General features: G+C 41.6%; 2 protein-coding genes across 2 annotated transcripts; both read right to left on the minus strand.

Annotated features, from left to right (window-relative positions):
- Window positions 1-1,343: 1,343 nt before the first annotated feature.
- On the minus strand, window positions 1,344-9,072 carry pmp22b (peripheral myelin protein 22b). The gene is made up of 5 exons (XM_029456374.1): window positions 8,942-9,072; window positions 8,141-8,231; window positions 7,798-7,891; window positions 4,619-4,759; window positions 1,344-3,765 (listed from the first exon to the last, which is right to left on the minus strand). The coding sequence occupies exons 2-5, from the start codon at window positions 8,216-8,218 to the stop codon at window positions 3,605-3,607; spliced, it is 474 nt and encodes a 157-aa protein (XP_029312234.1). The 5' UTR covers window positions 8,219-8,231; window positions 8,942-9,072; the 3' UTR covers window positions 1,344-3,604.
- Window positions 9,073-16,667: 7,595 nt separating this feature from the next.
- On the minus strand, window positions 16,668-21,959 carry tekt3 (tektin 3). The gene is made up of 8 exons (XM_029456586.1): window positions 21,909-21,959; window positions 21,063-21,654; window positions 20,322-20,405; window positions 20,162-20,232; window positions 19,910-20,053; window positions 18,830-19,052; window positions 17,836-17,990; window positions 16,668-17,199 (listed from the first exon to the last, which is right to left on the minus strand). The coding sequence occupies exons 2-8, from the start codon at window positions 21,630-21,632 to the stop codon at window positions 16,983-16,985; spliced, it is 1,464 nt and encodes a 487-aa protein (XP_029312446.1). The 5' UTR covers window positions 21,633-21,654; window positions 21,909-21,959; the 3' UTR covers window positions 16,668-16,982.
- Between the last annotated feature and the right edge of the window lie 1,212 nt (window positions 21,960-23,171).

Raw genomic sequence — 23,171 nt, forward strand, 5'->3', positions numbered from 1 at the left:
AAACCTAACATCACCATTGTTAACACGACAAAAACAAAGAAATGCTCTAACCCTTCAAATGTTCTTTCATTAAAGTTAATGAAAAAAACTTGTATTGCAAATTGCAATCCTGTTGTCTTCCTGCATCGGAGAGTGTAAATGCTGCGCTTGTTACGTCAATAAAAGCAATTTAGCTTTGTATTAACGGCCGATAATATATCTGCTCGTTGGCCAGCAGGAGGAGACTGTCTGTAAACTGCGTCTCTTCTTCCAGATCTGAATGTTTGTTATTGTTTGTAAGTGAAGCAAAAACATTGCTGATAATCGATAGATCCAGGTTCAAAACACTGAGATGTTTTTGCACACCAGTGTGACCCCCCCTCTGTACCCCCATTCTATTTGAATTAGTAACACAGTGATGTTATCATGTTTTGTCTGAATTTATCACATGTAGATGAGTCGTTTGTCTTCAGCCTTTACCTCTAATGATGTGTTGTGCCATAAAAGCCTTCATAATGGCTCCGGAGGAGGAGCATTCATTAGACTGACTGAAGGGTAATACAGAGTAGACAAGTTGGAGAAATCACCTCTCTCTATCACATGCGTGCATACTAATGGTGAGGGGATCCACCCTCACAAACAAGCTCTAGACAATGCTTAACGATCATAGATAGAAATCATGAGGTTCAGCACATTTTAATAAGAAAATTATCTGCTGAGCCCAAGGGAGACATTAAGAGTCTTCTATAAACGCTTCCTTACAGAGTCCATGACATCAGATTGAATGTTAAAACCCACACTGGCCATTATATTTCTCCCCACTCCCTCCAGAATATAGTATTTAACTGTAGTGCTCATATTGTACCACATAGAGGCGGTGTTTGCTAACCAAGAGTGACATGAGAATTGTGTTGCTTTTACTATATGCGTCCACCAGATGGCGACATTGCACAGGACATCACAAACTACCTATAAGTAAATAAAGATTTTATGGATGGAATTAAACTTGCATACCCAAAGAATATTGATAAATACAATTGTGACATGAGGAAAAATAATATGCAGACAGATATACAGCCTTTCTCAAAGCTACGTTAACAAACACACAGACCAGAATGCAGGGTCTAAATTAAACTAAAGTGTCCCCATTTCACCCAGGGATAGTACGTCAGAGAGGGGGAGGCAGTGGGAGGATATGACCTCTCAGGCCTGCAACAAGAATCCTCCTTCTGAGAGTACTCCTTCATAGCTGAAGATTTAGATACCGTTCATCAGCTCGGTGCAGATTAAGTGCTGGTTAAGGGCTGATTGTTGTCTAAGGAATAGATATCACGTGTAATTAAAGACACAAAAAAGTTCCATCGTGGTGGTAAGAAACATCCTTTAATGATTTAAGTCAAAGTAGCTTTGGTAATAGCATTTGGAAGTTTAGGTGTAAACATGACATAGACAATTGAACTCTGTCGCTTTACACTAAATAGAAGGGCAGTTGTCATTAGAGGCAATCTCTTCTAACTGAACCCAATAATGAGCATCATGCTAAAACACAGCAGACTAGCTAGTGTAACCTCTGAATTAAATACTTTAATCCACCACAACATAGCTCTGTTTTGGAAGTCTACAGGATGTCTCAGGAGATGTCAAGTGGAGGACAGACCCTTGCTTACGGTGTTCAAAACACGTCCAATTTCTGATGCCATGAGAGACTGAAACACTAGCTGCATGTTTTGCATAACTGGCATCGGGTGCCAACCGCCGTGCCATTGCCCCAGTATGTGTAACACAAGTCACATACAGCATTTGCAACCACATGCACAAGGCAGCTTATTTGATCCCTTGGAGTATGATGGCACACTGTAAGGTAGACTTGCTTGGTTAGACTGTACACAGGAATTTAAATGCCGCACACTGCATTTCAGTTTCTGACATCTTTGATCCATCGAATAGCATACATGCAATCACAAACAGATTCATAAACCACAAATGGTTCAGAATTTGGTTTTGTTTTAATGTCTATTCCCATTAACTGGCAGTTTTCCCACATGATGATTTTGAAGCCCAGAGACGTGCGTTATGGAGTTTACAGGCAAGACGGCACAACAGCCTAAAAAAATGACTTTAAATTCTGCATGCATCAAGAGTTAGCGTGAATCCAGTCCCTTGTAACAGTGGAATACACAGTATTAGATAATGTCAGAGTAGGTTTATTGAGTAAATGAGTGTTTTAGGCTAGACTGTCATCTCCATCTGTTATGCGCAACACATAAACAGCAATTATACAGTAGAAGAGATCAACATCTAGACGTCCGTGGGCAGAGACTGCAGCGTGTCAAACTTCAAGTATGTGAAACAGACATTTGTATCATCACTGCAAACCTCTGTCCTTTTCCTCACATGTCGAGTTAATACTAAATATGTTTTACCTGTCATCTGGTATTTTCTTATGGCTTCAACTCAGTGGCATTTCTTTGTAGTAATGTTAAATGTATACTTTACTTAGGCTATAATGCCCCACAGTGTTATTTTTGTATGGTATTCTACTAAATATGCAATTTGGCTTCTGGAGGCTTTAACAGCCAGGTGAACATAAACATCAGAATGAGGGACAATTAAGGCAAATGTAGATAAAATAAAGCTTATATGAAGTAACGTCACTGTAATCCAACTCTTTACAAACTTGCAGAATAATACTGACATTCCACTTTTGATTTCATCAGTGCACCACCCCAAACTCGGTTATTCATTTTTTTTTTTACAGTAATCGATGAAGAAGAAAAACATCATCAGACACTGCAACTTGAAATAGAGTGTGTTCCCTAAAGGAGCAGTCAGGCACTGTATGTACAGGTGCACCTCTGTCTGATCCTCACTTTAATTAATGGCTGTTTGACTCTAAACAATTACAAAGTAACTCTGTTGTAAATGATTGCTATCAGTAATAGGAATGATAAATACATAGCACCATCTTTTGTTGAAAATAAGAAATAGAAAAATACTGAAAATAAAAACACTGAAACTTGTAAATTCACAAAATAGAAAAGGACCAAATCTATATTTCCTGGCTATGCTACATCCCTGGATGTTACCACTCTTATTGTGAAGCAAGCCCATCAAAAAATACTATCTTACCCTTCTATTTCCATACATGCACTTTGGTTAATATACTTGAAGTAACTATTTTGCTTTTTTTTACTAATTCTTTGGCAATTACCAAAACAAAAAGGGCAACAAAAAAAGAAAAAGAAAACACAACAAAATAGCATCTAATTATTTCATCATTACAAACAAACACTGAGGCACTTAATCAGCTAAAACAAAGCTCACACATGTATCCTTTGACAGAGCAACATAACAACTATGTACATATATGTAAAAAGTGTTATAAATAGGTTTTAAACCATAGATACTATATACATCTTTTAACTGAGACAGTATTGGTTGTTTTTGTGTTGGTTTGCTTGTTGATTTTTGGTATTACCCCCCCTCGCTGTGATCTGGGTGTATTGGCCTGGTGGCTCCAGGGACCTTTGGTACTCAGGCATCAAAACTTTTACTTCAGAGTGGGACTGATGACACTTGCATTTGGGCAGGGGGTAACTGGAAAACACTGGGATGGAGTGATTGCTCATTCTCGCTTCCTTAAGATGACATAGATGAGTCCGCTGATCAGCGCCAAAGGGAAAGCCACCCACGCCAGGATGTAGGAGTAGCCGAAGGCTTCTGTCTCCGGCACCCACTGCGGACTCATCACCGTGTAGATGATGGCTCCGCTCATCACAAACAAACCTGCAGGGAGAAAAAAAGTGAGCACTGAGTAATGCTGGCCATCATCTTGTTCAATTATCAGATCATATTTCTCTGCAGTATTGTGCTCTCTGTCTTGTGTCCTGGGCTGACCCCCGTCTGAGCATTTTTTCCCAGAAGGCATCCCTCCACAACATCATAATTATTGATCTCCTAGCCTTTCCTGCCCTGCCCACCTCCCTGCATGATTGTTTGTCAGACCGCCGCACTGTCAGCCTTCCTGACATTTCAACTTGCGGGGCTGGCAGTGTGCCGAGCATCATTCCTGTTTGGCTGAGTGGGCACCTGGGTGCCAGGCAAAGCACTGGCACACTATACAGAGCAAATCTGGGATGTTGGAAAGGGTTGCCAAGAGCGGGCACAATGGACTGCCAGTGGAGCCACTCTCTGGCTAAAGGGCATGAAGAACAATGGACAAGTGGAGCATTAAACTATTAGCAACTGGCTCAGACTCTCTTAATTCAATGCTCTGCCATAGTAGATGCAGTGTGATCATCTGCTGCTGGTTTGTGTAGGAGGATTTGTGTGAGTGGTGTGCTTTCAGACTACTCAAGTCAAGTGTTACTGTAGTAGTGCTGAAAAGTCCTTCAGTTGATTGTCAAGTGGTTGTTTGTCGAGCAAAAATGCAGAAAGATTATGTATACGACACTTGAATGTGAGTTTTCTTCTGTGTTTCTCAAATCCAATTGAATGCCTTCTGAGTTTTGGACTGTAGTCATACATATAAGTCCAATATAAATCCCTTTTGGCATTTTGTGTTAATGCTAGCCAGTATAATGTCTATCTGATTTCACTGGATTTATAAGGAAGATGTCAAAGGGTGGATTGAACTCACTGGCAAGGATCTGGAAGGTTCCAGTGAGGAAGAAGCGTCCGCCCTTCTGCAAAGTGAAGAGCTGGCAGAAGAAGAGGAGGAGAGACAGGCAGCTGAAGATGATGGATAAGATCATGAGAGCCTGGACCGCCTGAATCCACTCTGCAGGAGCAAGGAGAGAGAAGAGTGTTGTCAATAACTGTTTCACAATCATCAGTATCCAAAGCATCATTTCTATATACAGTAACATTGACTTAATGAGCGCATGAGAAGGGAAGGGGAGACAAACAAAAAAATGAATTGCCAAAGCTTGCTGGTTTTGTCCCTGCTGAATTGAAGCATCCTCTCACAGAGAATTTAATGTTGACTTCTGGGAATGTGTAATGGATCCTTAACAATGAGACCTAGGTATCTTGTTCCTAAAAGCCCTGTGCGTCCCTCACAGCAGGACCTATGACTAAATGTTCCACCAATCGTTACTGCTAGTTCTCCAAGGCTAGAAGGCCATTAACCCATTAGACACCTGTATTGATGGGGAAGACCATCTATCTGTGCTGTGTATCGGAGTGTGTGTGTGCTTGTATGTGTGTGCTTCATTCCTGCCAGGAATCCCAGGATTTCCAAGCTGGGTCTATTTCTTGTCTGAGGGTTATCCAGGTGGCCTCCCTGGCCTATTGAGTTTTCTTAAGCACTTACTCTATCCCTCTCCGTATCTATATCACTCCTCTCTTCAGTGGTGTCTGCTGTTACTGACATGTTTTTGTGCCATGTCGCAACCTGTTTGACTCAATCTACTTGTGCGTTGGCGGACACTGCCTAACTCCTATCCTAGCATTAGCAAATATTCATTCCAGACAGACATTTTATTATGGCTCCATTTGTATGCACGCCACTGCTGATCTGACATTCATATCTCTGATGTGATTCCTTCAACATTCTCAAGCATCTGTGGTTTATTGATCCTCTTGCATTATGTAAATCAAAGGCGTGTTGTGGTTTAATGGGGGGCACTTACAACATGGGGAACAAAAAGGCATGATGCATAATTTATTACCACTCATGCGACAAAAGCTGATAATTAATTAATAAGACTGCTTACTTTGTGTGAACTTATGATTTTGACTAACCCCATTTTAACACTGTAGGCTAAACATGAAAACACTTCATCGCCCTGTATTTATAACTTTTCCATCTGTGGACATTTAGAATGTATCATGGCGTTTTCTCTGTTATAGATTTATAGGGAAACAGTATCTTGAATGATTGCACAGGGCTGCCTGGATGGAGTCAGGTTACCTACAATAACAGCGCTAGAGTATGTCCTGATGATGATTGGCTCTGGGGCTGAGATATGGGAGGAAACATGACACGCTGCAAATCTCCATCCACAAAATGCAGCCAGCACAAATACCACACCGGAGCAACAATTAGATTCCATTCTAATGATGCTGTTTTCAGATGTTACATAATACTGTGAGATAACACTGTGAGAAATGGGTGAAATGTTCCATCCCTGCCCTATGAATAGTGCTCACCTATAAATACCGACAATACATCACTGCTCTCTGATAAACAGACATTTTGTCCTCCTTCCTTCCTCCACTGACCAGTAGTGGGAAACAGTGACATGGAGCATTTCCTAGCGTGAGGCGTGGTTCAGGACTCAGAATATCACTGATGCAAATGTTTCGATGTCATCTCAAACAGGAAACTAACTGTTGATGTATACTGAATTCCTCACGCCTCACTGTGCTGCAGAGTTGTGCATAACAGTCAAAACAACTGCTGTAGTGTTTACTTCACTGTGTTTATGTATGGTAGGCCAGTGTGGGATCAGAAGACATTCTTCCTCAATTGCTAATTTTAGAGCGAATGAAGTCATTTTCCTGGCTGTCAGGAAGTGACATTTAACGCGAGCTCGGCATGTGATAACTGTGACATGGAAATCTCTCATCCTGGAGTCATCAAAACCAAATGATGCCAATATTTTTGTAACCAAGGCAACAACGTGGGGAAACTCACTATGATGATTATGATTCACTTCAGAAGGAACTTGATTGCTCAGCAAAGCTTCAAAAAAGCTCTATTGAACGCAGGCTTGGCCCCACACTTGAGGGTAAAGTCCTCTATCTTCCATCTACCGAAGCCACAGCACAAACCCGGGCGCGCAGGCCTTCTTAAATAAACACTGTGCGTCAGTGCAAATAATGAAACCAAGTCAAACAAACTGGCTGCGCCATGAAGCTACCTGGCAGAGTATGCAGGCGCTGCTGCCCTGACAAAACACACACTGGCTGAGCACGGCTCATTCTAGACAAATGACATCACCCAAGATGCAGCCAGCACCTCATGCTGCTCTGTGACGGCACATTTATTAGGAAAACATAGAGCTGCCCAACAGTGATCTCACATGAACTTGTTGCTTAATTATTCTTTTTAGGGCAATGGAATGTTATTAGGTATGTGGCTTTAAAAATAGTAGAATATTATCATATCTAATTCAAACATGAGGGGGCTGACTGTCTAAATAAATCTGTAACACTGCAGCTGCTGCCTTAAATTGTCTCAATGATCCCTGCAAACTAACACTGTGATCTGACACTGGGCGTGACCCACCATCAGCATGCTGTGTTCTGCATGAGATCTCCCTGCTTTCAAACACTGTCACAGGCATACACACACACACACACGCACGCACGCACGCGCGCACATACATACATAGATCTAAAACTTTAAATACTCTCTGCAGCCCCACCCTGATATTCCACAACTCCCAAACTCCTGTCACTATGGATTCCCAACACGGGACCTGAATATGGACATCACACCACGACTATTTATACAGCGGCAACCTATCAGCTAGCATTCAAAACAGCACTGGCACATTCTCTGCCCTAGATGGCACCAGAGTCCCAGAGGAGCTGTGACACACCCACATCATCAACATGCTAAATGTTGGATTTCAGCAAGTCGTTTCCCAAAGTTCAAGTCCCCCATTAATGTCAATGTGGATGGTTTGAACTGGTTTCAATGCTGTCAAGTTTTTTAGGTGAGACCATTTTGCTCAAAGTCAACCTGAAAAGTGACTTACGAGTGGAAAATAAATCCTGGGATGTATCACAGCTTCACAGCAGAGCAATGATGATCAACTGTCCAGTAATAGCCAATGTATTATAAATAAAGAAAAAATGCAGTCTTACCTCCAGCTGATGCTGGATCACAGTGGTATCCTGCATTGGTAGTAGTGCAGTTTATCCAGAGGTCTGCGGTGCTAGTTTCACCTGACGTCCATACCTGGTGTCAACAACATACAACTCGGTCAGTAATGTGTGAAGAGCAGCAAAAGGATCAGAGAAAAAAGGTTCTATTCGAATTCCTATAACACAACTATGAAGAGTATCTCAAAGAAACAATACATTATATTTTACCTGCAGGAATGAGATGCCAGTAAACTTCAATAGTCAGTTTTTGGCACATGTATGTTTAATCCTTAAAATTGCATCTAAACAAAGAAAGAAAATGCAAAGCGACAGTTTTACTCACGCTGACAATTGTTGACACAAACAGGAGAACCAGACCAGCGATGTGCAGGAGGATGATTCCCAGTAGTAGGAGCAGCATCTTTTCAGGCTATCTGGGCAGTAATGAGAAGAGGAGACGGTCTCAGTCTGTGTGTGTGTCTCTGTGTGTGAGATTGGTGGGACATGGGTGTGTCGCTGCAGCACGTTCAACACTGACAGCCTTTTTTTTTAGATAAACTTCCTCGGGTGGCTCCACGTTTAAACATCCTGTACTTTAACGATAATATCACATCTAAGAGAAAGTCTTTGTTAATGTTATACATGTGGGGAACTTTGATTTACGTTTTACAGCAAGTTTGGCGACATGATTAAACTTCGAAGCTGACCTCAGGGCTCACATTTCTCGTTTTTATTTATTCTAACTAAATCAAAGTTGCCTGAAAAGTTTGACTCTTTTCAAATTGCGTCTCTTTTTCGTGTCTAACATTTTAAGATGTGCATTAAATTGCCGGTTTGTGTCATTTACAAAATGGAAACAATTTGAGCAATGAACATCGATCTCCACATGCTATTTAAAAGCGATATAAGAAACACTCAAAACAAGGTAGCAAAGTAAAATTCCGTGTAATTTAAGTGTATTTATTGAATAAAATAATTTCTTAGCGACCAAATAAGCTTTTACTGACGATACTGCGATGACAGCTCAGTCCTCCAGTGTGTGCGCGCAGTGGCGCGGCGGGTATCCCAGTGAAAAGCTCGTTTCCTTCTTTATTCCGCTAGGACAGAATGTGAGGAAGTTTAAAAGAGACCAAAATCTACTTACTTGGAGCGGTAGGCTTGTATTTCCACAAAAAAATAAGTTCAGGCTCGCAAGAAGCAAAAGCAAGTTGTCCCTAAAGAGTCCAACAGTGGTAGTCCCTCAGTCCTAAAAATTGCTCTCAGACTAGATTGATGCCAGCACTGACGTTCTGTTATAAAGTGTCTCATTATGGGAAAACAACGCCCTGCGTGCGTCGCTACGTCATGGAGTGACCCTCTGGTCCACGGCCAGAGTTCCCAATATAGATGAGCCATGCGTAATAGCTCATGGGTTGCCATAGTTACTAACTTTATGTATGTGTAGTGACCTGACTGATCATTGTTTGGCTTCCGTGGTAACTAAATGCAGCTATCGAGGGTTTCTTCTTCTCTCTGACACTGTTTACAGCTTTCATTGCTCTTATTACAAATTGCATAGCACTGTACTTTGAAATGATATTGTGTTGTTGTTGCTTAGTTAATGTAGAATATTCATATTTGCATAATTATTTAGCAGAAGTAAATCTAGCATACCTTTTTTTATAGATATAGATTAAATAAGAGAATATTTGACAAATGTGGAATGTATTATAACACTTATATTTTTCACTTGATTATGTAATCAGCCTTTTGGTCATTTGAGATTTGCTCTTTCAGCAAACAAACTATATTTGTGAAGCCTTTCATGAATTTGAATGCATGTATCTCTATAGTACAGTACAATATGAGTATTTTGGACGTTTTCCAAAATAGTATATTTCCCTCTAAACTCAGCTTTGCGTTGCCTTGGCAATTAGAAACACAAACATTGTTGTGGCAAGCATCTTTTCCCTATGGTAGTGTAGTCAGCCCCGTGACTCACAGTATGTGTGAAAGTGTGGATAGGCATGCCCAGCACGCCACCACTGAGAGATAGCATCTGGGGCTCTCCCCTGTTTGACATGGCTCATTTCCAGTGGGAGGGAGATAGCGTTCCAGCCTGAGCTGGGACTGTAGCTCCTCTTGCTCATATGTTCGTAAAAAGTATGCGCTGAGGTTGGTCCTTCAAATATGGGTGTTGCAATGAATGGAATTTCAGGGAAATATATACAGGCAGTGTAGGGAGTGGTCAAAAGTGGTAAATATTTGAAAGTATGAATCAACTACCTTATCTCTTTAAGAGTCAAAAGATACAAGATCAACCAAAGTCTGCCGTCGGTGATCATTTATCTGAAGCACATTGTTGGGCTGATTCGTTCTTTGGCTGTTCATGTTGAAGGCATCATTTCCATATACAGTTTAATTTTCATGGGTTCCTGATAACACTGGACATTTTTTGGACAGTCATCAAAACTTATACTCCTTCACTTCTGCAAAATGTCAAAAACTGATTTCACACCCTGCACAGAAAATACTGGGCTCCCTCGATGTTGCAGAACATTTTGAAACAAACGCTTTCTTTGCATTAGCCGGCTGGTAGAGAGGAGTTAGGGGCTGTCCGACCTCAGATAACCCCTGTCAACATCCACTCTCCCTATTCTTCACTGCTTAGCTCACACTCCCTGGATGCCCTCTGCGTGTGTTTCTCACACTCCCATGAAAACAGAGGCCTTTCTGCCTGGCTCGTGTCCACACACACACATGAGAGTTGCAGTTACACGGACGACTATGAGTGAGCGCTTTGTGGCTGCTCAGTTATCAAAGAATGTGACATTCTTAGCCTGACCTGCATAGAAGTACCTCTTTGTTCATTTTATGTAGCTGATATTTGCATTTGTGTAAATGGATCATCAGGTCTGAACTCTGATCATATGAGCTGTGAACTGGTCAACAGTCAAGGTTTACAGTGACGCATACAGGAGAACTCTTGTTAAAAGTGTGGAGTAGCTGTGCCGGCGCTCCCCGTCCCCATCCCTTATATGTCAATGTTTGTAAAAGAGAGACAATCAGTGGGCTGAGTGGACATGGGAGTGTTAAGTTTACTGCGTTTGTGAAGCTGGGGTTGGAGCCAAACTCTCCGGGCAGAGCCACATAACAAACATTCAGGCGGAGATACTGAATGTTACATCTAATATTTCACCTCCGTCGTTAAAACGCTACGACTCATCTTCAAGTTAGCGCGGCAAACAGTGAGAGTGCATACCAAAACCATAGATAGGACCTCGGCCAGGGGGCACTGATCTGGAGTGTAGATTGAGTTACGGTAACTCCATCCACATACCAACACAGAGGATAGTGTTAAAGCAGATGTGGTGAACATAAGTGGTGTTTCTACCAAATGAAATCAAGATCTGTAAAATAAAGAAGCATTTGAGATAATGTAGCAAAAAGACCAACGACGGGCCTTTGTCCGTGACGCAGTTAGATTCCACTCTTGTTGGTTTTAAAACAATGCGACAGGCTGCTTTCTTGCATGTGATTGCATTATATGCAATTTCACTTATCTTAGCTAAAAACTACAATCCCATTAGCTGAGATGAATAAATGTCTCGTACTCGCAGCATATATTGTTCAGCTCGACTTTGAGTCGGTGGATCCAGCTGATGCCCCTTGCAGGTCAGAGGGAAGGCCTATTTGCGTCGCTGTTTGACCGGGTCTTTCTGCCTTGTGTGTCAGGTTCTGACAGCTGTCGGTCAAAGGTGGGTCAACCCTTGTGGCCTGTCACCAGCGTGGGAAGTGCCGCTGTCTGTCAGACCACTGAGTTACAGTTGTTTAACAGCTCCCTTCCTACTGCAGCCGTGACTGCCCCTCTCTCACGTCAGACTCTTCTGGCCTAACTGTTTACACACATACAGTACACGATAGTTCTGAAGCATGAGACAGAAATCCCATTTTACAAGTAACTACAAAAATAAAACTTGCATAATCAAGCATTGCAAACGCATATATGAGGACAAGAAAATGGGTGGGGGGCGCTGACGTGCAGAAAGAGAGATGAGAGGTAAATATAGTTTGTTTGTTTTATGTGATAAGTTTTAAGCTAATCACAACTCTTGTCTTGTCATCACAATTTAATCAAGAGACACAGAGCGATGACAACAACGGGGTCAACCGAGCCTTGCGCCTTAAAATACACTAAATGCACAACAGATTGCCTGCGAATGGAGTACAGACGGTCTGTGAGTCGAGGTAACAAGATACGGTTTCACTGTAAAATAATCGTACCAAATGTGTCACGTCATTGTTATATTATCTAATCTTTAATTACTTCATTCTAATTCTAAGCCCTGAATCTGACGGTATTTGGAAATATTCATGATTGCATTATTCCATTGCTTGTTTTGAAATGAAGCTGCTCATCAAACTCTGACTCTAAAAGGCAAGTGTCATTCGGACATTACTGAACTCACATGGCCATGAGTCACACATCACCCTGTGACATTCAATTTATAAACGGTGAAAGATGTGGCTGGAGTGACAGTGAGGTCACCAGCCATGAAAATGGGCAAATTATATTAAGAAAAACAACAATTTTGACCACTTCCAGTTTTGTGCTGTGCTGTGCTGTGCTGTGCTGTGCTGTGCTGTGCTGTGCTGTGCTGTGCTGTGCTGTGCTTGTTCCCTTTGTTCCAGATGAAGAAATGACAAGTAATAAATGTGGCGTTTTAGTCTGACCACAGTGCATAACTCTTGTCATCCTCACCCCACTATGATTCAGCAGGAAAGACTGCAGTACTGTATCTTGACTTCTGTGTCGCTCTATTATCCACCCACTCCTCTTTCTATGGAGAATGTGAAGAATTGGACTCGCAGATCAATGTTATGGATTGTTCCAAATTCCTCTCAATCACACAAATGACCCACATGACCTTTTGTCTTTTGTCACGTTGTGCTGTATGTGCCCGTCTTTGTGGCTGACCCCTGAACTTTGGTCAACAGTTAGGCTCCTCCGGTTTATCTCGACTGCTTGGAGACTCAGTTATGTGCAGAATGCTGGGGGACATGATGTTGATTGGATAAAAGTGTGTGGAGGCAAAGATTTCTCATGTGAGCAGGTTATCACCAGCAGACACTCAGACAGCCACAGAGCCGCACTGTACGTGAGGCTGGTAGTTGGGATGGTAAACCACACAGAATATATAATGTGTGTTATCAGTGTGTCTCCAGCTTCCTCTCTCCAGCTCCTAACTGTTACGAGGCCGATTATTCAACGGATTCCTTTTTCTTGTTTTATCCTAGCTCACAGTAATAGACAAACTTCACAGCCCAATAATGGAGCGGCGAAACAGCCTCTTGAGAAAACTCCGTTTTGGCACCGATCCAAAAGCGGCAGGAAGAGCTGGTTCCCATGAATGTTTAGCGTTCAGTCCAAAATGAGCTCTCCAGCAGTTTGAGATGAAGAGATGAATGTTTAATCGAAAAACTAGACTAGTTTCAAAAAAAGAAAATTATGACACAGAAACATTTTTCAGGATTAATTTGTTACTTACATATAGTCAAGTCGATCTTATTTATATAACCCTTATATCACAAAATCACACATTTTCCCCAGGGGGCTTTACATCTGGACATCCTACGACACCCTCTGTCGGGGATGAATGGGATGAAACCTCAGAAGGAGCAACAGAGGAGGGATCCATCTCCCCGGACGGACAGCCGTGCAATAGATGCACAACATAATAAAATGACAATGCAGACAATCCATATGACAAAATGATACATGATATCATTCACGTGCCACTTCCATAGCATTGTAACTGGAAACATTTGTTATGTAATGCTGATCTTGCTGTTTTACTATACAGGCACATACGCTAGTATTTGGTGTATTTCATGTTGTAAGTTTGTTTTGTGTTTTCTTTCTGCATCGTTTAAGTTGAGTCTGGGTTCATGATGTAAGAGTCTGCTTTGGAGAGGATTCAATTTAATTATACTTGGTTGCTATGGTTACTGCCTCAGGGTATTGGACAAAAGGCCTAAATTGAATTGGCACAACGGCTCTACTGGATAAATCACATGTGCAGAGTATTCGCTTCAAATAGTATATTTTAAACTAAGAGCTAAACCTGCATTAATCAACATTTTTATATGAACGTTGAATCGGATAACTATATGTGATGTTGTGGGGTTTATTCCTATTGATTAATCCATTGTTATTATCATTTAACTTTGCAGCTACACAAAGCTTTGTTAAACAACCCTCTTTCCAGCAGCACCAGGACGCCTCAGGTTAACCCACTGTACTCTATATGCTCAGCGCCAAACAGCTGGAGTAGAAAGTCATGCAACTGGCAACATAATGAGCCAAATGTTTCTCAGGTGCTGCTGCAGACAGAAATACATCTCCTGTAGGATGATAATGTTGCTCTGTTTCTTACTGGATTGTGTAAGTAGGCCATTTTGCTTACACATTAGCAAAAACAACTTAAAAATGTGATAATATGTCAAGACCGTGTTTGTTTTGGAGATCTGCCCCCTAGTTGCCAAAATGATATCAATAATATAATCAAGTACACATCTGATGAGCATTTGTTTGCCTATTAGGAAACAGTACAAGTGAGAATCAAATGCCTGTAATGGCACAATCAGTGGTAATATATTGTTAAACTGGCATACTTTCAGTAAAACAAATAGTCTCCATGACATCTACCCCTTTCCTACTTCAACGATCAGTCCAAGTCTGTAATTACAGTGCAAAGTAAGAAACCCTCGGCCGCTGACACTAGCCTCAGGCGATCTGCGATCAGTTCTTTAGTGTGGCATGGGGGTATGTCAAAAAACATCAAATAACATCGGGCACAGGGCATCTATAACAAGAACGGGTGTTAAGAATAAACCGCTAATATGTTTGGACTGCGGGGAGAATTCCAGAGTACATTCTCGATATGCGGGGGTGGTAAAGGAGGTCAAATAGGAAGGACTATTTGTGTCCCGTCCAAACAGAGACCGTAACCTCGAAGAGACATAGAAACAGGGGTTCATTCCACTTAAGTGAACCGACTTTTCATGGGTACCTCCATTATGTGTTTCTGAGCGGGAAAGCGAAGGGGACAGATAAGGGGGAGGGTAGAGAACCCTCAACTCTGTGCTATCTTTCAGTGTGTTTAATCACAAGGTGATGAGAGCAGGGAGTCTTTTGATGTACGCTAGACAACAGGGGGCCTTTCTTTGCAATACCAGGGCTCAGGAATGTGCCTAGGCACAGGAGTGGGACTTCAAATTAAACACACACTGCCTGTAGGAAACCATGGCAGAGACCTCCTGCCATTGACTTGCTCCTGGAGGTTTTAGTCAAACAATGCTGTTTGCACAGCAGAGAGAGCTCACTGTGACTGTGACTTACAATACCGTTGTAAAACATTACACCTGAATCAAAGTGCAAGTCGCACACACACACTGAGTTGTTTATCTTTATGGTCACTCGCTCCCGCCTGTTAGCAATCTGTATAATGAAACTGCTCTATTTACAAGAGAGAGAGAGAGATGTTTTCATGCTATTATTTGAAGCCACTGAAAGGATTTAGGTGGAACCAGATTTCATGATAGATTTGAGAAAAGCACAGATGCCTGGTTGTATCTCTTATCTCTGATTACTATGCCAGTCCAGCTAGCGACTCTCTTCAACCTCCATTCACTTTGTTTGCAGACACTCGGCCAAACTGAGACATATTTCTGCTATATGCCCTCTCCTCACTGGTGCTATAAGATGGCAAGGATATCAAAAGGAAATGCATAAGCACATGGAACACAATTAGACACAATTATAAACTCTTTCGCTTGGTTATGTGATATAATCTTTGCTCTGATAGTCGTGATCCATTTAACGATTGGCAGCGTGGTGACTACTGTACAGACGGCATTACATTCAAACGGTATTGGTGTTTTGGAGAAAAGTTTACATTCCTCAGTGAAGCCGAAGGTTACACAGGAAATGCTGTAGTAGTGCAAGGGTTGGGTCAAGAAGTGTGATAGTGGTTATGTGTGTTCAGAGTTGGTTCAGGCTCTGAGAGGTGTTGACTGAATAAACAAAATGAAACTGTCCGCATCTTTGAATGTGCCGGAGCAAGTCGGGGTTAACTCTATAGATGCCACCCCTCCCTGTGCTGTAGGCATCGGGGGAACGGAGGGGTGGAAGAGAAGGGGGAAAGAAAGAGGCCAATGAGAAGTGAGTGGTGTGTGGCTCGAGTCCTGTAAGATGGGTGTGGGGTTTCATACATAACTTAGAAGTTGTTTGCACAGCTCCCCCTATGGATGAGGCGATGAGTAATGGGGTAATTAAAGAAGGATGGTAAAAACGCAAAAGTCCTTCACAATCCATATTTCTGTGTGCACCAAACTAATCTGACTGAGGGTGTTTGTCTTCCTTGTCACCGCTCCCTTAAGGTGACATTTTGGTGAATTAAAGCTGACAGATCTGAGTGAGCCTTCAGAGACTATTGGCTCCCGGCTATTTGTTTTCGAGATTACTGTCACACGTGTTACCAGAACCACGTATTGTAAAGACAGAGCTGTGGTTTGGATGAATAGACACACTGCACCATATTACTGCTGTTTACAGTGTTCAGAGCAAGGCTTACGTTATAAATCAAGAGTTTCAAATGCAGACATTGAGTGAAATGTGTCATTTCATTAAATGCTGTCAAAAAACATATTAAGTAATTGTTTAGTCGTAGTTACGGCAATTCTCCCCTTTGACTGTTGAGTTGCCTCTTCTTGTACAACATGTGCAGTAAGTGTGAGGGTTATATACTGTGTGCAGAGAATCGTTTGGAGGATTAACAAAGCTTTTAATATGTAACTTCCAAGTGTCAACATATGAGTTTACATGATTTCTCAAGGATAACGATGAGTTGTGTGCATTAAATGTACCATGGAAGCAAAATGAAAGCATTGGGGGACATTGAGTAGTGCCGGATTAATCACAATGGCTGTACATTCTTCAAAGACATCTCAACATTTTAAGTTTTTCTCTATTTATACATCTTGTAAATACATTAATAATCCATTGTTTATAATCAGACTAAAGTTAAGTCATTTTGTTTACATTCAAATCACCGACACCACCCGCAAAATCACTCCAAAACTATTGAAACAGTCTAACGGTAATTATATTGGTTTTCTAAACGCTCCCTTTTCTAAGACCTGATTTAGGTGTAGCCCACCAGACGGGGCATGCTGGGAAAGCTCTTGCGCATGCTCATACACTTCTCCTGGTCCAGGAAGAGTGAGTTAGCCTTGATGGACAGGTCATGCTCCAGGGTCACTTTAGTCTTGACCAGAGTCTGCAGAGTGTTCTCAGCCTCCATCAGCCTCTCCTGGAGCTTATGAATGGTGTCCTCGATCTCTCTCACCTCACTCACAAGTCTAAACAAGGACGCAGAAAGAGAAGCAGCTCACTGTTAAGTTAGCAGGAGAGAGAAAGAAGTGAAGGGAACTGTTTCAGTCCCAGGAAACATGCAATTGAGTGACACTTCAAACTAAAGACTCTAACATATATTCTTATAATATAAATGTAATGTTGTAGTTGAAGAAATATTGTAGTTAGATACAATTTTGGTGCAGATCCGAATCCCGGGGCAGATACATGCATTATCTTTCACAGCCTTGGCAGAGCCCTGCGCTCTCCGAGTGTCCTTTAGTTAAAAATGTCAAATTTTCTTCAGTGGATTGTATTTCAGTAATGATGGACCAAGTGCTAAAATAAGTACAATTACATTGTCATCATTATTGTTGTTGAAGGTCCATTGGGCAGTAGGGTGTGTTTAATTTGTGACACAAGTTGTTGTATGATCTATGTTAGAAATGTCTGGTCTTTCTGGATTCTGGTTTCTCATTGCTATAGGTCTAATTGTGTGGCTAGTCATGTTGCCTAGCTAGCAAAATGGCACCAACAGTAGTGTACCCCCAGTTTTACCACACTCAAAACAAATGACCAAGCGTTTTATAGTAAATACTCAATCATGAGTTTTGGAAGCAATACTATTTGCAGAGCTCCAGTACCTGTGGTGTGGGTTGTCCCTGCAGAGCTCTATGTTGGGCCTGCGGGTCCTCTCCTCCAGCCTGGTCTGGGCCACTTTCAGCGGGCACTCTTTGTCTCTGAGGGCCTTCTTCAGAGACTCGATCAACATCTCTGTCTGGAAGATCTCCTGCAGAGTCTGTATGATGAGACGAGGCAGATACAGAAAGACATGACATGAAAACTATTCATTATTAAATCATGATAGTAACAGCTGAGTTTCTCGTTCATGAAAATGGCAGTTCAGTTGGTGTTGATTAGGTTAAAGGAGGAACCATTGACAAGAAACACATGAGACTCTCAATGGTAGGAGTACAGAAAAGTACTCATTGTACACTGCAAGCTTTGAATCAGCTGGGCACAGTGATGCACAGTGGCCTGCTCTGTCCAAACCCATTTAAAGTGTATTTAATTCCAGCAAATCACTACTCTTTACAACTGACAGTGACATAGGTTTATTAAGGACTGTGTGCCTCACATCACAGCTGCTGTCGGTGTTCAAACCCATCCGACAGCTGATGTGGATCCTCCAGCAATTAACCCGAGAACAATGGGACCCAGTGTAGAATACGGCGCAAGCAATGAAAGGGGCATTTATCACCATTCCTCTCTTTTGACAGGAATGTTTTACAGTAAACATGCACATAATCCACTACAGATAAAAACAAATGTCCCCTACAGGCCATCTGTCAGTCCACTGAAGACGTATTTTACATTTTGTATTCTGTGCACAATGTTTTCAGATGTATAGCACAGATACTCTTTGTACTTGCGTGTAGAGAATGGTTAAAACACATGATCTCTATTTCTAGTAAGTAGAAAATGTAGTTAAACACTGATGGAAGAGAGAATGGATTTAGTCTTTTTCCTTAATGTAGAACCATGTGACTGCCTCTTGGAAACTACTTTTTTATTATCCAAGATGTTTTACTTTACATTGTCTTTCATGAAATGAGACCATGTAGAAAAGGTGATGACCTTAGCCAGGTGTGTCTGCAGGCTGTTCTTAGCATCAGCGGTTTCTGATATGCGGTTTGTGAAGGCTACGTTGGCATTGTTGAACTGGTTCCACATGTCGTTGGACGTGGTGTTCAGCAGGATCTCTATCTCGTCCCTGAGCTTGTGGGAGGCAGCTCGTTCGCTCTGGGAGTGCAGGATGTTTTCGTCTGTGAACTTGGACCACGAGTCCGGCAGGGAGAGTCTGACAAGGGGGGAAAAGAACGACATACGTCTTTGGAAGTCGATACTCTCACTGTCTTTGAAAATGTTGTACATGGAGAAGACTTGGGCAAAAATATGTATACTTTCTAACCATGCTAGCAGCAGGGTCTAGGGAAAGCATTATCGTTCTGTCGGTTGGTAAACCACCAGACTAAAATATCTCAACAACGAGCCTGTTGAATGGATGGAAATTTCATATTCATGGTTCCCAGAGAGCCTGACTTTCCCTCTACCATCATCCTGAGGTTCATATTTTTGAGTAAAATGTCTCAACAAGTAATACATAAATTGCTATAGAATTTGCTACACAGTCATATCCCTCTCAGGATGAATGGTCTTAATTTTGATGATCATCTAGTGCCAATATCAGGTCCAAATTGAACAAATTAAATATGTTTCCAATACTTTGGTTTATGACCAAAGTTCTGCAAAGCTAATGCCATTTCCATCAGCTTCAGTTGTACTTTTTGTTTAGTGCTATTTAAAAAAAGAAATGTTAGCATGCTAACTTGCTAAAGTAAGTTGTTGAACATTGCAAAACAAAAAGAAGATACCTGCCTAACATGCTTATGTTAGCAATTAGCTCAAAGCACCACTGTGCCTCTGTACAGCCTCACTGAGCTGCTTTCATGGCTGCAGGTTCATTATGGTGTGTTCAAACGTAGATTGAGAATAAAATAGGGCAACAGCCAATTTGACTTTCAAAGCCTGTCAAAGACTTTTCTGTGATTGATAATTTAACTGAACGGTCCTGTCTGGTATTTCAAGCTGGTTCAAACAAACATGAGCAATTGTTCGTAGCTGTTTGACGTGATGATCACATGAAACTGTACTCACGAGGGGTCTAGTCTTTCAATCCCTCTGTAGTAGCCGATACCGTCTGATGTGTTCCTTAGATGGTGACACCTGTCATCTATCCTCTGAGCTGTCACTTTGTCACTGATGTCTCTTTCCAATTCATGCTGGGCTGCTCGGTTTGACCTAAAGAACCCAACAAAGCAATGCAGAAACAAAATGATTCATCAAATGCATGTCAAACCCCAAACCCTGTATTTAGTAATATTTCATAAAAAGATTTGTCAGACTCACGCCAGCTGAGCGATGGCTCTGTCCAGATGTCGCCTCATCCTTTCCTGACATGACTTGATGACCTCCACTTCCTTGTTGCAATGCAGGAAAATAAAATAATATATACTTACTTATTTTCCAAGGTTTCTATCAGAAGTCACACATACTACTCCTGCGTTACCTTTATGAGGTCTTTCTCTACGTCGTCATGTACCAGATCGATGGACATCCGCCTCTCTCTGTGGTACAAACACTCTTGAGACACCTATTGACAAAATAATCATGACTAAAACAAGTTGAGATAGTTGTATAACAAGTATAATTAAAAGTCACTCATTATGCAGCATTTTATTAAATGTGAAATCCAAAAGAGTGAGCAGGTATGAAATATGAAAACAGTATGAGTCCCAGTATGGATTGCATCAGCTGCATTCTCCAGTTGTAGTTACCTGGACAAGTCTCTAAGAAAGCCTCCTGCCATACGATCTTAGCCTAGCAAGGTGTATGTCATCAGATCTTCAGCCAGATTAAGTTGACAAATGACCAGTGGTTCTTTAGCAGGGCACGTGGGTGACCTATTTAAGAGTTTGACCAGCAAAAGCATTGCTGCATTTTAAAGTGCTGTGAAGGAACACACAGACACTGTTGCTACAACTAAACTGGGAACCTTAGTCACAACTGTTTTACCACAGATAGTGTGACAGACCCTGAGACATAATATGCATGAATGTTAATATGAGTGCAATGAACAAAGGCCTGACCAGAGTGTTAAATAATCAAGGCAAATGCAATTTGTCCTTGTAGAAATGTAAATATTTCCTGCAAAATGTTCCAATAACACAACTCAAAAATCTAGACTTATGTACAGAGAGGAAAAGTTCAAGGTAACACACATTCATTCATTTATTTATTTCACCCTCACCTGAAGGGGCCCTTCAGTCTCTGCCAAGGATCTCTCCAGCCTCCTCTTAACCTCAGTGAGTGCTGCTATCTCTGTCATCATGTTATCAATCTCGTGGCTCAGCTCAGACCTCCAGAAGACAACGTCATTGAGCCGCTCTCCAATGTTCTTGCTGGTATTCTCCTGGGTGCGTCTGGTCAGCTGATCTTTATCCTGCATCATCCTGATGGTGTCTCTTCTCAGTCTCTCTGCACTATTCCTGGAAGCCTCGGACTCCCTGTAGTTGCTTATATTGGACTTGTACCAGTCGTCGGGAGTGTAGCGGGTGGACAGCGCTGTCCTGTTGGATGGGTAGAACATGGTCTTGGCTCGAACCAGATCTAAATTCTCTCGCTGCATGGAAGAGGGGGTTGGGACAGTGCTGCTGCTCTTGTAATAGCTGTTGGTCCTCCACAGGTTGGCACTGGGATTCATGGCCAGGGCTGGCTGGGTGTTGCGATAGCTGGATGCCATGGTGGAGATAGCAGGGAGGAAGTGGCTAGTTTTTGGCCGAGCATATGTGGCTGTTAGAGTGGATCCAATCAGCTCCATTTTTGACTCTCCTCAGGGTGCTCTTGGTTGGAGAAAAGTGCATAAATGAACTTTTCACAACAGTATTTACATGACAGCTTTTAATTTGTAGGTGTATAAATTGTCTTTAAATTTCATTTCAGATATATTATTATTCTTTTTATAGATCTATGACATTTAGATGACTAGGTCAGACATGCAATACAGTATAACAACTTTGTTTTTGTATCATTAAATTCAATAGGCAAAAGAATAAATAAATATAAAAGCTTAAAAACTGAAAAATAAATGTCTTACCAGTATGAACAAATGGATACTCAGTCTCGATACAGGCAGGCTACTTCTCAGCTGTGCTTACCTGGAATTGAGCTCAAGAACTCACTAAAGGTAAACCAGCATGCATAATGGATGGACAAGTGTGCAAGTCATTCATTCAGCCAGCCAATGGCCGTGCACAGTCCTCGCCTGCAGGAGCTGGCCAGTCCAAGATTTCTGTTGTCACAGAAGCAGTTGCCACAGGTTACTGTAACACTCAGCCTGGGATTTTCAGATTAATGGCGCGCAGGTGCTTCTACTTTGTTCAAGTAAATAAATGGAAATGTCACCAAAGTGTAGATAAGATTTATATGTTTGTAATTTTTCTTTTCTCATTCATTTGTTATCCCTGTGTGTGTCTGCTTATTGGCTCACTGCAACTCCAAATAAGCCCGCTCTACTTTTCCCCTCAAATGGACAAATCTTGTTAAGCACACGTAACAAATCCTTGGAATTACAATCCTCCTTAGCTGCTTTGAATTTGTGTAAATATCCACCGCGGACTTGAAGCTGCTCTGCAAATTGGTCTTGCCCCCTGCTTGGCAAGTAATTTGGCAAGTTCACATTTTAGAAAGGTCATCTACCTTCAAATTTCTCGTTGGAAAGGGAGCAATCTGAGCTTTGTTTTCAAAGCAGAGGAGTTCAGTTGGTCGCCAGGCAGCATCAGATAGCTCACCCTCACCATGAGAAGCTAGCTGTCTGTATGGATTACAGTCACCTGTTTAATGATTCATGCCGCAGGAAGAGTCCACACAAACTCCCGTAGCACACAATAGTAATCTGTGTTGTGTTACCTACCATTGGAAATGAGGATCATTTACACTAATCAGTTCTAAAGAGGTAGGGCCAGACACATGATAGCCTGGTTTCCACTACAGTGACAAGCAAAGCTGTAGCCAGGAGTTACTCGGCTGGTCTATCTTTATCACAGAATTTTGACCGAACAACATATACACATAAATGAAATGATGCTTACAGAGATTTTCAATCAGCCGTACGATTAAAGAATTTCTTAGTAATTTCATTTCTCTAGGAAAGTCAGCATATGTCCTGAGGTATTTGAGGTGTATTGACATAGTTGAAATGTTTGCTTTATAGATGGAAAATCTCAATTTCTATGCTTCCCAATCTGTTAGAATTTTAGTAAGTTGTTGTCGGTATACTATCGTTATTATCAGCCTGAATATCGGTCGAGCTCCAGTTCTAAATGTAAACATACATCTATCCACTTGTAACTGCATACCA

This window comes from Cottoperca gobio, chromosome 19, assembly GCF_900634415.1.
Source record: "Cottoperca gobio chromosome 19, fCotGob3.1, whole genome shotgun sequence".
NCBI lineage: Eukaryota > Metazoa > Chordata > Actinopteri > Perciformes > Bovichtidae > Cottoperca > Cottoperca gobio.

Excerpts from the sequence above, each read along its gene's own strand:
- pmp22b (XM_029456374.1), bottom strand. The coding sequence starts at position 8,218 with ATGCTGCTCCTACTACTGGGAATCATCCTCCTGCACATCGCTGGTCTG. Across the intron at positions 7,892-8,140 it reads TTGTGTCAACAATTGTCAGC|GTATGGACGTCAGGTGAAAC; the intron begins GTGAGTAAAACT and ends TGTTGACACCAG. Across the intron at positions 4,760-7,797 it reads TGATCCAGCATCAGCTGGAG|AGTGGATTCAGGCGGTCCAG; the intron begins GTAAGACTGCAT and ends TTGCTCCTGCAG.
- tekt3 (XM_029456586.1), bottom strand. The coding sequence starts at position 21,632 with ATGGAGCTGATTGGATCCACTCTAACAGCCACATATGCTCGGCCAAAA. Across the intron at positions 20,406-21,062 it reads AGACTGAAGGGCCCCTTCAG|GTGTCTCAAGAGTGTTTGTA; the intron begins GTGAGGGTGAAA and ends TTTTGTCAATAG. Across the intron at positions 17,200-17,835 it reads AGGGACAACCCACACCACAG|ACTTGTGAGTGAGGTGAGAG; the intron begins GTACTGGAGCTC and ends GTCCTTGTTTAG.